This window comes from Erinaceus europaeus, chromosome 11 (genome assembly GCF_950295315.1).
Source record: "Erinaceus europaeus chromosome 11, mEriEur2.1, whole genome shotgun sequence".
Taxonomy (NCBI): domain Eukaryota; kingdom Metazoa; phylum Chordata; class Mammalia; order Eulipotyphla; family Erinaceidae; genus Erinaceus; species Erinaceus europaeus.
In genome coordinates this window covers 55,300,378-55,317,880 of record NC_080172.1, presented here as the reverse complement: position 1 = coordinate 55,317,880, position 17,503 = coordinate 55,300,378, and the positions used below count along the sequence as shown (strand labels likewise).

General features: G+C 49.2%; 1 protein-coding gene across 1 annotated transcript; it reads left to right on the top strand.

Annotated features, from left to right (window-relative positions):
- The first annotated feature begins 3,529 nt into the window (after positions 1-3,529).
- Positions 3,530-16,106, top strand: PLEKHO1 (pleckstrin homology domain containing O1). The gene is made up of 6 exons (XM_060201765.1): positions 3,530-4,308; positions 4,793-4,939; positions 10,541-10,681; positions 11,978-12,082; positions 13,012-13,113; positions 15,281-16,106. The coding sequence occupies exons 1-6, from the start codon at positions 4,282-4,284 to the stop codon at positions 15,989-15,991; spliced, it is 1,233 nt and encodes a 410-aa protein (XP_060057748.1). The 5' UTR covers positions 3,530-4,281; the 3' UTR covers positions 15,992-16,106.
- The last annotated feature ends 1,397 nt before the right edge of the window (positions 16,107-17,503 follow it).

The window sequence follows — 17,503 nt, the reverse complement described above, 5'->3', positions numbered from 1 at the left end:
TAATAGAAAAAAAAAAAAAAAAGAGGACGGAACTAGGAGACAACGCACTTTCATACTATACATGAAGTCCTGAATTCAAGTCTCAGCATCACATGGGAGCACCAGGGACAGCACGGGGATGGGTGAGGGGAACCTCCATGGATGGTACCACAGTAGGGTTGGTTGCCTCTCTCTTTCAAAACATTATATATATATTATCCAGGAGGTAGAGCACACATGCTGTAATGTGCAAAGACCCAGATTTAAGTCCTTGGTCTCTACCTGCAGGGGGGAAATGCTTCATGAGCAGTGTAACAGTGCTGCAGATGTTTTTCTCTCACCTTCTCTTATCTCCCCCTTCTCTCTCAATTTGTGTATCCATATAAAAAATACACAAATAGGGGGCCAGGTGGTGGCACATCTGGTTGAGCACACCTGTTACAATGCACAAGGATCCAGGTTCAAGCCCCCAGTGTCCACCTGCAGGAGGAAAGCTTTTCAGGTGAAGCATTGCTGCCGGTGTCTCTGTCTCTCTACCTCCCCCCTCCTCAATTTCTAGCTGTCTCTATCAAATAATAATTTTAAAATTAAAAATAAGTTTGGGGATAGATAGCATAATGGTTATGCAAAGAGACTCTCATGCCTGAGACAGGTTCAATCCCCCAAACCACCATAAGCCAGAGCGGAGTAGTGCTCTGGTAAAAATAAATAAATAAACATTTAAATGTTAAAAGTGCATTGTTTGTTATTAATCTAAGCAGATTAACATATTTTTTAAAAATGAAAAAAAAAAAAAAAAGCTGAGCCAAAAAGATCACTTAGCAGTTATCATGCATGCGCAAAACCCTGGGTTCATTCCCTGAAACTAGACAAAGGCAGAAACAAAGAAAATGGCTTAGTGGGTAGAGCACAGGACTTGCATACCTGAGGCCCCAGGTTCAGTCTCCAGTACTTTAAATGTCCTATCCGTGATGACACAGCTAGATAACCACAGCATTAATCCACCCAGTATCTTTTTTTAAAATGTTTATTATTGGATAAAGACAGAGAAATGGAGAAGGGAGGGGGAGATAGAGAAGGGAGAGAGACAGACACCTGCAGCCCTGCTTCACCACTCATGAAGTTCCCTTCCTGCAGGTGAAGACCAGAAACTTGAACCTGGGTCCTTGCACATTGTAATGTGTGTGTTTAACTAAGTGTGCCACCACCTGCCCCCCCCCCACCCAGTATCTTATCTCCTCCGAAAACAGACCCTGACTTGAGTTCTTTTTGTGGTTTGAGTAATATCTTCAAGCTCACTGAGGAGACTTTCAAACAGTCAAGGAGCCCATATTCCCACTCTGATATTTCTCATATAAGAATTGGCCTGTGGGGTAGGGGAGATAGCATACTGGGAATGTGAACAAATTCTCATGCCTGAAGCTATAGGTCCTAGGTCCAATTCCCCCCTTCCCCAACCCCTTGCACCACCATAAGCCAGAGTTGAGCAGTGCTCTGGTAAAAATGAATAAATAAATAAGTAATTATGAATTGACCTTTAGTAGGGACTGAGCAGTAGCACAACTGGTTAAATGCACACATTGCAATGCACAAGGACCCCAGTTCAAGCCCCTAGACCCTACCTATGCTTAACTAGAGGTGAAACAGTATTTATTGTATCTGTTCCCCCCACCTTACCCTCCACTCTCAATTTCTCTGTCCTATCAAAGAAATAAAACTTTAAAAAATTTAGACTATAATGCCAAGCCTCTCTTCTCAGCTTGTCAAAAGATCATAGAGGCTGGGGGCCGGGAGGTAGCGCACCAGGCTAAGCACACATAGTGCGAAGCACAAGGATGGGCTCAGGGATCCCAGTTCAAGCCCCCAGGGGTCGCTTGGCAAGTGGTGAAGCAAGTATGCAGGTGTCTGTCCTTCACTCCATCTTACTCTCCTCTCTCAATTTCTCTCTGCCCTATCCAACAATAGCAGCAGCAACAATAACAGCAACAACAATGAAAAAAGATGGCCGCCAGGAGCAGTAGATTCTTGGTACAGGTACTGAGCCCCAGCAATAACCCTGGTGGGGGGAAAAAAATCATAGAGGCTTGTAGACTCACCAACTCGTCGGGACCTCTGACCTCTTCCCTTAGGAAGATACCATGGAGCTTCTCATTCTTTTTAAATCACTTTTTAAACAGAGAAGTGGGGGAAACAGAGAAGGTAAGACGACTTAAGAAGAGTGAAAGAGGCCTAAATTGTAGATGGGCTCAGAAAACCTGGATTCCAGCACTAACTCAGCCCAACTCTTGTTGAGTGTAAACGTAGGCAAATCGATCTGCCACATTCTATTTCATTTTCCAGCATGGAACTAATACTTACTCCCTATATCTCACAGATTGCACCAAAAATTTAAAGAGATTCTATAAAGGTACATTTTGAAAGAACAAATTTCTCTGTTGGTCTAAGAGGAATATCAGTATGCTAATGAAAGAAGTTAGGAGGGATATTACTGGATTAATTGAAGGGGGTGTTGGAAAGAGAGCTGCCCCCTCCTTCTTATGCAGATAGCAGAAAAAGCCAAGAACACTCAAACCTGGTATTTAGCCAACTCTTTTTAATCTTAAGATGCCTTCAGAAAAGTGTTCTTTCCCCCCAATTCCTCTGTGCCAGGGATTTTTATTCATTCTGTAGTTATTGTGTGCCTACCATATGGCAATTTGTTACTATTATTTAATCTTCAATCCTGGGAGCATTGCTTATTTTTTCTTTTTCTTTTTTACCAGAGCACTGCTCAGCTCTGGCTGGTGGTGGTACAGGGGGTTGAACCTGGGACTTCGGAGCCTCAGGCTCCAAAGAGTCTCCTTGCATAACCATTATGCTATCTACCCCTGCCCTGCTTATATTTTCAAAGGACCTTCAGAGATCATCTATGTGGCCCTGACTTTCCTTGTGAATGGTACTGATAATTCATTCTTCATCGTTTAATATGTGGAGGGACTGAAAGCTAAGCAAATTCAGTGATTTGACCCAAGGCCAATATGAATAGTGAAACCAAACCTGGGTTTTCTGAGCCCCTCTCCCTAAATATGTAAGGGGGGTGTGAAGTTACTACTAAAATGCTGGGTTACAGGGATGAGGGCAGTTTCCCCCAGTCAGGGCAACTCTGGACGTTGAGCCCTTCTCTACTCTGAACACAGTGCTGTGGGCAGGATGGGCTTCTTGGCGCCTGGGCAACAGAGAGATTCCCATCTGGAAGCTGAGCCTCCCCTGGATCATCTATGCAAAGCCACAAAGCTACATGGTGTGATGGATCACGGCTCTGGAAACAGGATTCTATTCCTGACAGCAGTCTCCAGCGTCTGTCTGCAAACGCCCCCCCCCCCCCGCACCCCACACACACTCACTCCTGGGTCACTAGGGGCCCAGAATCACACTGCACATTCGGGGGTGTATTTTCCCTGGAGCTCAAAGAAGGCCCGGGGCTTTGCTAACTGCGAACGCATTAACATGAACTTCTTTCGGCCGCCCCTAGATACCCCCAGAAAGAGAAAACTTTTCCCCGACGTTTGACCTCCAGCGGCCCTGCTCTTTACCGCCGACGGAGCGGGGTCCCAGCCGCCACTTCTAGGAAGCGCCCCCTCCCCCCGCCGGCGGTGCTCTCCGGGTGTTGTTCGGGGCTGGGCAGGAGCCCATCTCGATCTAGGTTATCTCCGGTCTCCGCGAGTCTCCCCGCCGCCCAAGGATCCACTCCCACCGCCTCTGCCGCCTTCGCCTCGGCAGGTCGGGCCGGTCTGCGGCGGGCTCCACCTCCCGGCCGGGCGAGCGTCGGAGTCTGGGGCGCCCGGGCCCTGCAGCCGCGCTCCCAAGAGGGTTTGGGGCTGTCTGTCTGCTCTCCCCTCCGTGAGTCAGAAACAAAGGAGGGCGGGGGGGGGGGTGGGAAGCGCACCGGCTGCGGCTCCGCGATTCGCCCTTTATTCTGAACCCGCAACGTCAGCCGGGCCGCTGCATGGCCGCGCGGGCCGGGCCGCCCACAGCGCGCGGGGCCGGGCGGCGGGGCGCTCGGGGCAGGGGCGCGGGCGGCGGCATGGAGGGCGCCGGGGGGGCGGGGAGCGGGCGTGCGCGTGTGTGCGAGCGCCGGGGAGGCCGGCCTCTAGTGTAACCGGAGCTACAAAGAGGGGGAGGTCCGCGCGGGCGGGCGGGCGGAGCGGCGGCGCCGGGGGCCTCTCCGCCACCTCCCCCGGGCAGCGGCGCCTCGGCGCGGCCTCGACCCCCGACGCGGGGCGGCCCCTCGGCGCCTTCCCCGCGCCCGCGCCCACGGGAGCCATGAAGAAGAACAATTCCACCAAGCGGGTGAGTGCGCGCCCGCCGCCGACTCGGGGCTCTGCGCCCCCGGCCCGTCGGGGGGCGCCCCCCAGCGCGCCCCGTTGCCCCCGCCCGGCCGCGGCCCGCTCGGCGGGGGCTTTGTTTGTTTACTTGGCGCGGGCCGGGGGGCTGACTTGGCCGAGTTTGCGCAGCGGGGAGACAATGAGAAATAAAACGTAAACGCCGCGGATCCCCGCCTCGAGGGGGCCTGGGGGGGCGCCCCTGGGCTCCTGGGTGCCCAACCCAGCCTCCCGCAGTTTCGGTTGTTTATTTCCGAAGAGGGGGAGTGGGGCGACGGGGAGAGAGTTGCTCGGAAGGAAAACCTGCTCAGAAGTGGGGGCACGAGCCTTTAGTTCCCTGACTCCAGCCCCCGGCAGGGCGCTCGCCCAGCCAGCTGGGGGTCAGGGAGGAAGGGGGCGCGGCGCCCCCCGAGTACCCTAATCGTGCGGCTCTTCTCTGGCGGCCGGAGCAGGGGCCTCAGGATGGAAACCATCAGTCCGCGGCGCCCGAGAAGGTCGGCTGGGTGCGGAAATTCTGCGGGAAAGGGATTTTCAGGGAGATCTGGAAGAACCGCTATGTGGTGCTCAGAGGGGACCAGCTCTACATCTCTGAGAAAGAGGTAAGCACCCTTACCTCTTAACTCTTTCCTGGTTCTTCCCCCTCATCCGGCCTCCTCGCTCGTCCACCTATCCCCACCCCGGTCTGGTCCCCAAAGCTAGTTGTGCAGCCCCTTTTGGTCTCTACCCGTCCTGTCTGCAGAGTGGTCACCCGTTAGAGCCCCTGAGTGCCAGAGAGAAGTTGAGTGTGTGTCTCAGGTAATGATTTGTTTGTGCGGATGCCTTCAGGGCTGCAGTGATAACCCTCCTCCCAGGTCCCAGATGTTCGGAGAGTCCCCTGCTGACCGACCCCCTCAAGCAGGAGGTGGGAGTTTTTCCTTTGCAATGACTGCTCAGACACTGTTAGCGGATACTCCACCACCCCTTCCTGTCCCCCCACCCTCCTGGCCTCCCCTTTCCTGTCTGTAGCTGCGCAGGCAGGTCCTAGCAGCTACCCGAATTGCACAGCAGAAAATATAGAAAAGCTGGGGTCCGTTCTGGGGTGGGTGGGTGGGGAGAATACAGATCCAAGAAGGATGACAGAGGACCTAGTGGGGGTTGTATTGTTATATGGAAAACTGGGAAATGTTATGCATGTACAAACTATTGTATTTACTGTCGAATATAAAACATTAATTCCCCAATAAAGAAATAAAAAGAAAAGAAAAGCTGGGGTCTCCTAGAGCCTGGGGTAGTGTTAGTGAGCGGCCCACGGTTATTTCTGTTAAAGCCAATGCCCTCGCCAGTGTGTGCTCAGCTCCCCAGCCCCCACTCTACTTTTATAAAGTAAGGAGCTCCTTCTCCTCCTCTTTCTTGTCCCCTCCCCCCAACTTGTATCAGAAGGGAGGAAGATGGAATCCATATAAGGAAGCCCATGTATGTTTGTCCCTGGGTAGTTGGGCCTCTGTAGTTGAGTCCACCTTGGGCTGGAACCTGAGCCCATATCTTGAATCCAGAGTGTGCTCCCCCTTTTTTTTGCAAATCTGTAGTCCTTGGAATTATTAGCATGTAGTAATATTGAGATACTTCAAATTGTCATTCCATCTACAGTCTGAGGGTAGGGGTTATGTCTTCAGCTGGGGGACTGGTGGGGAAGTCACCCTCCTCTTCTCACCACCCACCCGCTATTCTCTGTTCTCTCACCCCTGCAAAACTGGGGAGTCTTCCCAGAGTCTAACCTCTTCTGCTTTCTGCAGTAGACACTCTTATTCAAGAGACTATATTTAGGTAAATAAATCCTTTTATGGTATTGAAACAGACACAGGCTGAGAAAAAAAAAGTATTCATCTGAGCAGAACATACACCCAGGCAGCACAGGGAGGGAGAACCAAGCTGAGGTCAGCCAAAGAGATCCCCTCTTTGAGGTGTTTCAACCTTGTTTATACTAAGCCATGGACGTGGCAATGAAGTGAAGTGAGAGAAGACTTGGACAGGAGCATTGTTTTTAAGGGTCACCCCCTGGTCCATTCCAAATCCTACCAAGGGTTTTTTCCATAATTTGTTTGACTTTCCAGCTTAAAAAAAAAAAAAAAAAAAGCAAATGCCAAAGTGTATCTCCTGTTTTTCCTGAACTTCATAATGGCAGGAAGCAGGAGTGAGCAAGCTATCGGGGTGGACTTCCCACATGGCAGCGGGAACTGTGAGAGCAGGGAAAAGATAGAAGGAACAAGACTCTTTCTGGTTTTCTGTTTGTCCAAAGACCAAAGGCTGTGGGATGACAGAACAGGGCTAAGCCTTGTTTGTGAAGGAAGGGGTGCTGAGGGGTGGGGGGTGGGGGTGGGCTGGAATGATCTCAGTCATCCCAGTGAGGTATCTTTTGAGTCAGGAGCATCTGACTGGTCATAGGGCCACTGCTCCCTGCTGGGAAAGGCTCTGGAAAAGAGGAAGCCCAGCTATTACTCCCACTTCTCTATGGACTCAGTTTCTATCTACCACAGCCCTGGGTTAATGGTGAAACTGGGCATCATTCTTTCCACCTCCCAGAAGCGCCAGAAGCAGTAGGTTTGTTGGTTTGTTTGTTTTCTCCAAAGATAGGGCTTCAGTCTTCCCTCTTTTTTTTTTCAATATTTTTTTATTGTTGTAGTTGTTGTTGGATAGGACAGAGAGAAATGGAGAGAGGAGGGGAAGACAGAGAGGAGGAGAGAAAGATAGACACCTGCAATCCTGCTTCACCGCCTGTGAAGCAACTCCCCTGCACGTGGAGAGCTGGGGGCTCGAACCAGGATCCTTATGCCAGTCCTTGCGCTTTGTGCCACCTGCGCTTAACCTGCTGCGCTACCTCCCAACTCCCGTTCCCTTTTTTTTAAGCACTTCTCTTTATTAATACTATTATTTACTTTAGATAGAGACAGAGAAATTGAGAGGGAATGAGGTGATAGAGAGAGAAAATGCAGCACTCTTTCAGTACTCGTGAAGCTTCCTCCCTGCAGGTCGGGACTGGGGGCTTGAACCTGGGTCCTTACACATTGTAATATGTGTACTCAACCAGGTGCACTGTAACTCAGCCCCATCAATATTTTTTAATGCCTTGTATAATGACTGGACTTTACATGTTAGTGCAAGAACATTTCTAACCCTACCCCCCTAGAATTTGCACCCCTCTTTTGTGTTACTTCTCACAGAAGCAGAATGTACTATAAGTAACCTTCACCAAGGAAATCCTGATGTGTTTGTTTTTAATAGCATTCTCAGTCAGAGAACATTCACCAAGAGGGCCAGGTCCCTTATGATCTGGGATTGATACAGGAGAACAAAAATTAGACCATAGGGGGACCTCATGGCAGAGTAGTAGGGTTCAGGGTATCCTTTGTGACAAGCCCAGGGAAAATTCCTTTCTGTAAGCCAAGGAGAGATCACTAGGGGACAGGAAGGGTTGACTTTGAGAAATAGGTAATTGTAATTGACACTATGGGATTTGGATCAGAGAAGAATGCAGAGCAGAGGAAGGGTCTTGGAGGGTCTTGGAGTTGTTCCTCTTCCCTGGAGACTGGAGTATCCTTGTGCTTGCCTCACCCCATCACCTGCTCCTGTCCTAGCAGAAGCTAACAGCTGCCAATGTGCCCTGCTTCCCAGAGGTCCTTATCATCTGGGTCCAAGCCAGAATACCCCCTCCCTTCCTCTCCAGTCCCCTAAGGAAAACAGAAGAAGTGACTCTCTTCCCCTGACTGCGTGCACACTGGCATACACCCAGAACTTTCCTCTTCAAGTTCTCTGGCCTCTACCGACAGTCTCAGGCTCTGAGGAAGGAGGAGAGAAGAGTGGTGCATCATCCACACCCCACCCCTGGGTTTCTGGGAATTGTTCTTAGATCCCCCCACCCCTCCTCCAAACCCCACCCCACCTTTGCCAACATCTCATCCACTTCCACCTGCAATTCTCCACATCCCAGACCAAAGCTAGGCTCAAGAGGAGCCAGAGTCATGCAGATCGAGGAGTTGTATGAGGAACCCTTTACCTGAAGGGACTGTGTGGCCATGTCACCTTGCCTGTGCCCAGCCCTGGGGGTCAGCAGTATGCCAGAGAGTGGCTAGGAACAGAGCTGCTGCTGAGCCAGGGAGCAGAGCAGAGAACCCTTTCCCCACTTCAAGGTCAAGGAGACCAAGCTAGAAGAAATCACCTGCCAGTTAAAATTGCAGAGCTTGGAAATAACTCTGGGGAAAGAATCCCAGGCAGGGCGGAAGGTGTCTCCTAGGGAAGAAGATATGAGGCATTGTCATATCTGCTTATCTGTTGCTTTAGTTTTAGCAAGACAAGTACTGGTGGCTATTAACTCTTCTCCTAGGAAAACATGACCAGCTCCTTCCCAGGGTCTTCCAACCCCAGGCTCAAGGACGACAGCTGAAAGGGTTTTTTGGTGACTAAGGTCCAGTGACTAAGACTCTGTTCCTGTTTGAAAGCTAGAACAATCCCCAAGTCACAGCTTTAGAGTGCCAGGGTGGTGGGGAGCACCCTGAGGGAAGGAAGGAAAACTGACAAATGGAAGAAATAGTAGTGGGATTTGCTTTATGTCTCAAGAAAGGGTGGTTGGAGTAGAGAGTGAAGGTGGAACTTTGGTCTCTGATTAGACATTCAGTGAGACAGCCAAGTGTTGTTAAAGCTGCAAAAGGGTAGAACCAGGGTGAAGAATAATACTAAGCTTGAGTTTAGACACAAGAATGTAGGCTCTTTAGCTGGTATCATGGAAAGATGCTACGGGTCTGAGGTGTGGTCCTCCAGGGAGAGTTAATAGTTGTTCCATCTGGAAGGACTAGGTAGCTTGTCATAGCACCTGAGAGATGAAGGAGGGGTAGAAACTCCAGGTATATTTTTCAAGTTGTCTGAACAAACTCAGCAAACTAAGGGGCATGGGGGAGGGAAGAGAGGAACTCCTGTGGAGTTCATGCTTCTGAAATGGCTAAAATAGATGGAACTTCTCTCTCCTTCTCCTCCTCCTCCTCCTCCTCCTTCTTCTCTCTCTCTCTGTCTCTCTCTCTCTCTCATTTCTTTTTCCATCACTGGGGCTTCATTCCTCTAGACCAGTTTTTACAGATAGAAACAGAGGAGGGTTGAGGAGAGAGCACAATGGTTATGCAAAAGACTTTAATGCCTGAAGCAGCAAAGTTCCCAGGCCCCTAGTACCACTATAAAACCAGAGCTTCACAAGTGGTGAAGCAGTGGTATAGGTGTCTCTCTGCCTCTCTCCCTCTCTATCCCCCTTCTCTCTAAATTTCTGTGTCTTATCAAATAAAATCAAAAAAAGGTATTTAAAAAAAAAACTGTGTGTCTTCTCACACTATGTGGGTATAAAAATATACCCCTGAAACTTGGGGATATATATATATAGAGATAGATAGATAGATAGATAGATAGATAGATAAATAGATAGATATAGATCTATATCTATATATAGAGAGAGAGGGGGGAAGAGGAAGGAAAGAAGGAGGAAAAGGCATCACAGCACCAAAGGTCTTACTCTGATGTGGTGGAGGCTGGACTAGAACCTGGGTCATGAACAAAGCAGGAAGTGACTTTATAGTTGTGTGTACAAGGAGGGAGCCAGGTTTAAGTGGAAAAACAACCTGTAAAAAGAGGAGATAGGATTAGAGAGAGCGCATAATAGTTATGTAAAGATACCATCGGGCCTGAGACTCCCAGCTCCCAGGTTGTCTTCTACACCACCGTAAACTGAACAGTGCTCTGATAAGTGCTCTGGGGAAAAAAAAAAGAGAGAGAGAGAGAGAGATGGATGAGCACCAGGAGACTGGGGACATCATTCATTCCTCTGGACACCCTAATACTATCTCTACCTTCATCCCTCCCTTTGCACAGTCAGAGCCACCCAGGTCAGATCAGCCAATCAGCCAAGTTTTGAAGGACAGTTGGGGTCCTGGTGCAGAGAAACACATTGGAGCTCTGGAAATGGCTGTGCGTTTGCAGGGAGTTGGAGAGAAGAGGTTTATGCTCAAACTCCATGAAGACTCAAGCCTTGGGGTGGTCCCACTGCAACTCCCTACGCTGCAGTTAGACCCTCCCCACCCTGCCCTTCAGGCTTCTTCTGTGTCCCCAAACTGGTCTAAACTAACAAACTGGGAAAGGGATGAAGTAATTTTATCTTTATCACCTCACCTGTAACCCACCCCCTCCAGGTCAAAGATGAAAAAAATATGCAAGAGGTGTTTGACTTGAGTGACTATGAGAAGTGTGAAGAGCTCCGGAAATCTAAGAGCAGGAGCAAGAAGAATCATAGCAAGTTCACTCTGGCCCACTCCAAACAGCCAGGCAACACGGTATGTCACCCCTGCCACTGTGTCATTGATGGGGGTCCTGGGGAACAGCACTTTCCCCCCAGCTTCTTAGCTCCCTCAGCTGAAAGACCCTGAACTGCTCTTCTATCATCTTTTATCCTGTGACCTGGGAATACAGTGGCTACTCTCACCACACATACATACCACACACACACACACATACACACCTACCTCTTAGAAGAAAAATCACTTTGGAGGCCGGTGGTGAAACACCTGGTTGAGCACACATGTTACAATTCACAAGGACCCAGGATTGAGACCCCAGTCCCCACCTGTAGGAGGAAAGCTTTGCAAGTGGTGAAGCAGTGTTGTAGGTGTCTCTCTGTTTCACCCTTCCCTCTCAATCTCTGACTGTCTCTATCCAATAAATAAAGATAAAAAGAAGAGGAAATCACTTTGGAATAGTAGTTGGTGGTGCACCTAGTTGAGCACAAACATTACCATGCTCAAGGACCTATGTTCAAGCCCCCAGTTCCCACCTATAGTGGGGGAAATTTCATGAGTGGTGAAGCAGTGCTGCAGGTGTCTCTGTCTCTCTCTATCTCCCCTTCCCCTCTCATTTTCTCTGTCTTACCAAATAAAATAAATAAATTTTTTTTAAAAAACATGGAAGTTGGGAAGTAGCGCAGCGGGTTAACCGCACATGGCACAAAGCGCAAGGACCAGAATAAGGATCCCAATTCGAGCCCCCAGCTCCCCACCTGCAAAGAAGTTGCTTCACAAGCGGTGAAGCAGGTCTGCAGGTGTCTATCTTTCTCTCCCCCTCTCTGTCTTCCCCTCCTCTCTCCATTTTTCTCTGTCCTATCCAACAACAATGACATCAATAACAGCAGCAATAATAACTACAATAAAAAAATAATAATAAATATTAAAAAACAAAAAAGAAAATTACTTTTCCTTGCATCCTGATAAGTGGTTAGATTTCTGAATCTTAATTTCTCTTGTCCGAAGTAACCCATGAAACCGTCCCACTCAAAGAATTAACAGCCTTTATTTTAGCAACTCTCCTTACTGAATCTTCAAGGGTCTCTAGTGTCACATGACTGATCCAGTTGTTTTCTTAGCTTTCCTTCGACCAGTTCTAAAACTACCTCCAAGCTCTGGCATTTTGCAATAATAGAGGTTGGTTTACTTTAGTTACAGGTTACTCCCGAAGCAGAATGTTCTCCTTCCAGGAACTGCATGTAAGAGAATGCAACTATAAACCCTTATTTCTTCATGTCAAGGTGAGACACCGGCTCTAAAACCCTAGCTGAAATAAGAATCTTCCTCTCACAGGCACCCAACCTGATCTTCCTGGCAGTGAGTCCAGAAGAGAAGGAATCATGGATCAGTGTCCTCAATTCTGCTATCACCCGAGCCAAGAACCGCATCTTGGATGAGGTCAGGGGGCTTGTTGTGGGGAGGGGGACACAGGAAAGAGGAAGAAGTTGCAAAGAAAGGAGATTGTGGGGCATTGCTGTGATATACCTGGTTGAGCACAAGTTTCAATGTGCAAGGACCTGACTTCAAGCCCCCCAGTCTCTACCTGCAGGGGGGTAGCTTCAAGAGGGGTGAAGCAGTGCTATAAGTGTTTCTCAGTTTCTCTCCCTATCCCCCCTTCCCTCCCAATTTCCCTCCAATAAATAATTTTTTCAAAACATTTTGCTTACTATTATTGGATACAGACAGAAATTTGAGAGGGGAGAGGGGATAGAGAGGGAGAAAGAAAGACACCTACAGCCCTGCTTCACCACTTGTGAAGCTTTCCCTCTGCAGGTGGGGAACAAGGGCTTGAACCCAGGTCCTTGTGCGCTGTAATGTGTGCGGTTAACCAGGTGTACCAACGCCTGGCCCCTAAATAAAATATTTTTTTAAAGCAACATTCCAAGAAGAAAAATGAAAGAAAAAGAGGAGAGATCCAGGAGGATGTGCCATGGATAGAGCATCTGACCTGCAATCACAAGGTCTCCAGTTCAGTCCCTGGTGTTGCATATACTGGAGTGATGCTCTGGTTCTCTCTCACAAATAATTTGTAGAAAGTAAATAGAGTAAAAATTATGTCTCACCCCACAGATATACCCACCTACCGCTCCACCTCCCATCAGTAAATCCCATTTGATTGCCCTATTCTGCTTTTACTTTCAACTCTTCTCTCCTTGTTTATGATGTGTGGCCAGCCTTGAGCCAACTTCCACTGACCCCTTCAGGTCCCTCTAGCCCTGAGACGTGGGGTCAGTTTCCCAGTTCAGGCATGCTGGAGCCACTGAGGTTGCTGGGTTGGGATAGAGAGTCTTTGAAGAAACTCTTTGACTCACTGTGTCTCTCTCTAGGTCACTGTTGAGGAGGACAGCTTTCTCGCCCACCCAACACGAGACAGGGCAAAGATCCAACACTCCCGCCGCCGCCCAACCCGGGGACACTTAATGGCCGTGGTATGTAAAACTGTAAGGCAGTAAACACTGGTGAAAGCCCAGTTCCACTTTAGTTCAGCTTTGGCAGGACTGTTTCTTGGTTAGCCCACTAGAGACATTTGTGGAAAGAGTCCCCCAATACTAATAACCAAATACCAGGGAAGGCCCTCTACCTCTGCTCTCCCGTCTGATTTTTCTTCAAATGAGAAAAACATCTACTGTGAGTTCCAAATTCCTTACCCTCAATGTATTTTCCTATGAAGGAAGATGGGATTTTGTACACACAGAAAGTGGAAAATTGTGGCCTGGGAGGTGGCACAGTGATAAAGTTTTGGACTCTCAAGCATGAGGTCCTGAATTCGATCCCCGGTAGCACATGTGCCAGAGTGATGTCTGGTTTTTTTCTCTCTCCTCCTATCTTTCTCATTAACAAATAAATAAAATCTTTTTTAAAAAAAGTGGAAAATTAAAGAGTCAGAGACTATACAAAACAACGTAAACTGCTCTGAGCTGGCCCGCTGTCTGCAGGGTGACAACAGTAAGTACTCAAGCATCCAGAGAAGGAAGGGTCACGCACAGCCCTGTCACTCACAAAGCAGTGTTTTCCCTTTTTTCTTTTCTTTAATTTTTTTAACCTTTACTTATTATTGGATAAAGACAGCCAGAAATTGAGAGGAGAGGGGGAGATAGAGAGGAAGAGAGATAGAGACACCTGCAGCACTGCGCCACCACTTGGTCCCCCAAAGTAGTGTTTTCCTTCATTCATCTGAGTTCTCAGCACCTTTTCTGGATGTGGGCAAGTCTTTGCCCGGTAGCCATCTTTTCAGAACAAGACAACTGGGTCTAATAGAGTGAACATAGGCCTGAGCGTCAGAGGCAGGTTTAGAACCTAGCTTTGCTGCAGTTCCCTGTATGCCATCCATGTGTCTCCAGCCGTCAAGAAGGGTGATGATGCCACTTGCATTGCAGGTTTGCTGTGAGGAGCAATTGAATCAACACACATATAAATCCACAAGGTGCTAAACATCCTTAGCACTTTTTTATTTTTAATCACAGTGTTCTGAAAATAGGAAAACAGGTTTTATGCTAAAGCAAAGGAGTTCTGAGGTCCAAATAGAATAGAAGCTTGAGGGGGCCAGGCAGTAGCGCAGCAGGTTAAGCACACATGGTGCAAAGTGCAAGCACTGGCCTAAGGATCCTGGTTAGAGCCTGCAGCTCCCCACCTCAGGGGAGTCGCTTCACAAGTGATGAAACAGGTCTTCAGGTGTGTCTTTCTCTCCCCCTTTCTGTCTTCCCCTCCTCTCTCAATTTCTGTCTGTCCTGTCCAACAACAAGAGCAACAAAATGGAAAAAATGGTGTGTCACGCGGTAGCGCAGTGGGTTAAGCGCACCTGGAACAAAGCGCAAGGACTGGCGTATGGATCCCAGTTCAAGTCCCCCTCTCCTCACTTGCAGGGAAGTCACTTCACAAGCAGTGAAGCAGATCTGCAAATGTCTCTCTTTCTCTCTCCCCTCTGCCCTCGCTTCCTCTCTCCACTTCTCCCTGTCCTGTCTAACAACGACAATATAAACAATAACTACAACAATAAAAAACAACAAAAAGGGCAACAAAAGGGAAAATAAGTATTTTAAAAAAAAATGGAAAAAATGGCCTCCAGGAGCAGTGGATGCATAGTGCAGGCTCCGAGCCCCAATGATAACCCTGGAGGCAAAAAAAAAAAATAGAACCTTGAGTACGGGACTCTGGAAACAAAGGAGTAGAATGGCCTGTGTGTCAGATCCTGTCTGATGCCTGGAAGCCCACACACAGATGGAAAAGATACTCCTTAGGGTGGAGGATAAGGTCAACAAGAAAGAAATATTCAATTACATCACAAAAAAAGCAAAAGAAGTCATTTCCCATCTTTAAAAAGAGAGAAAGAGACTACAGAGCCAGTGCAGTGGGGGGTCAGGCTCAAACCCGGATTGGGCACATGGCAATTCTACCCAAGAGCTATTTCATCAACCCCATCACTGTTTAAGGGAAAAGATGTTTCAAAGTCAAAGGGCCCTATGGGCAGGGTATGGGGGTGGGTGGGTGGAGTCCTAAGTCAGGGATAGCACCTGGGGCTTGCTGTCAGAGGGTCTGTCCTGACCTGCCTTTTAAGGGCAGATTCTGCGCTTCACCTCTTGCCTTCTCCCTTTCTAGGCTTCCACCTCTACCTCGGATGGGATGCTGACCCTGGATCTGATCCAGGAGGAAGATCCCTCTCCTGAGGAGCCCACTTCCTGTGCCGAGAGCTTCCGAGTGGACCTGGACAAGTCTGCTGCCCAGCTGGCTGGTAGCCGGCGCAAGGCAGACTCAGATCGGCTCCACCCCTCCTTAGACCGCTCCCGCGGTCTGTCCCGGCCTTGGGAGAAGCCAGATAAGGGACCCACCTACACCCCCCAGGCCCCCAAGAAGCTGACCTCCACTGAGAAAGGCCGCTGTGCCTCCCTGGAGGAGATCCTGTCCCAGCGGGATGCCACTCCAGTTCGTCTCCTCCAGCCAAAGGCCACAGAGGACCCCCAGACAACCCCTGTTCTCCCCCACCCGGGTCAGCTGTCTCGGATCCAGGACCTGGTAGCCAGGAAACTGGAGAAGACTCAGGAGCTGCTGGCAGAGGTTCAGGGACTGGGAGAAGGCAAACGAAAGTCCAAGGACCCCCCTCGCTCTCCTCCAGACTCTGAGTCAGAGCAGCTGCTGCTGGAGACAGAGCGGCTGCTGGGAGAGGCGTCCTCAAACTGGAGCCAGGCCAAGAGAGTGCTGCAGGAAGTCAGGGAGCTGAGGGACCTGTACAGACAGATGGACCTGCAGACTCCCGATCCCCACCTCAGACAGACCACCCAGCACAGCCAGTACCGGAAGAGCTTGATGTGAAGGACAACTGGGACAGAGCTCGGGGATTGGGGAAGGGGGTAGACAGACTCTTATCTCCAAGTGTTGCAGGAGAAAGCTTTTTTATTTACCTCAGTTAAAAAAAAACACAAACTCATTGCTCTTGCTGTCTCCCCTTTTCTTACCTCACTTCCACACACACAATGCTTCCTTCTCAGGCTCTTTTTCCTCACCTCCTATTAGTTCTTTGATCCTTAAACCACCTCTACTTTGAAAGAGGTGGCACCCAGAGCAATGTTAAGAAATTTCTACCTGGGGAGCTGGGTGGTGGCACACCCAGGGGAGCACACATGTCACCAAGGACCTGGGTTCAAGCCCCTGGTCCCCACCTGCAGAGGGGAAGTTTCACAGACAGTGAAACAAGCCTACAGGTCTCTATCTCTAAAAAAAAAAAAAAAAAGGAAAAAATGGCCACCCAGTGTTTTTGCCATGCAGACAGACACTGAGCCCCAGCAGTAACCCTGGTATCAATAATAATGATAATAATTAGAAAGTAATTTCCATCTGGATGAAGAAAGGATGAAAAAGGTACAGCCTGGACTTGAACACATATGGCACCCCCAGACACAGTAGGGTACACAGCTGCTCACAGGGTCATGGTTAGTTTCCAGGTTAGGGGAAAGGGGCTTTGTCTTCTACTCTACTCCAGGTTTGCAATCTCAGGGTGAAATTTCAGCTGCCCAGCTCCAGCTTCTGGGATATGGAAGCCATGCCACCTGTCTATGGGAGTGAAATGGATCCCAGCCCAGAGTGCAAGTGTGGAATTAGAATCCCCCACCTGCCACAAACACACAAACACACACACACACACACACACACACACACACACACACGTTCCTCAGTAGTCACTGAGTCTCTGCCTTTCTTAGTTGTAGTGTCTCTTCCCTTCACCTCCTGCACCCTACCCAACACTCATTCTAAGATAAGAACCTTGGGTGGGGAGTCGGGGGGGGTAGCATAGCAGGTTAAGCCCACATGGCACAAAGCACAAAGACCAGAGTAAGGATCCCAGTTCAAGCCCCTGGCTCCCCACCTGCAGGGGAGTTGTTTCACAGGTGGTGAAGCAGGTCTGCGGGTGTCTTATCTTTCTCTCTCCGTCTGTCTTCCCCTCCTCTCTCCATTTCTCTCTGTCCTATCCAACAACAACATCAATGGCAACAGTAATAACAACAATGATAAACATCAAGGGCAACAAAAAGGAAAAAAATAGCCTCCAAGAGCAGTGGATTTGGAGCCCCAGTGAGAACCCTGGAGGCAAAAAAAAAAAACTTGGGTGGATGAGTTTGGTCTGGGCAGTCCTAGGGGCTTGAGGCCACCGAGCACAAGGGAGTCAGGGACAGCTGACCCCACAGAAGAACTAAACTAAGACTGAAACTGATTTGTGAAGCAAGCTAGCTAGAACAAGGGGGAAACCCAAGCATGTGCCCCCAGGTTCCTCTTTCGGCCAAGTTAGGGTTTCCTGTCGCCTCTCCTTCCTCAGCCACACTTCTGATG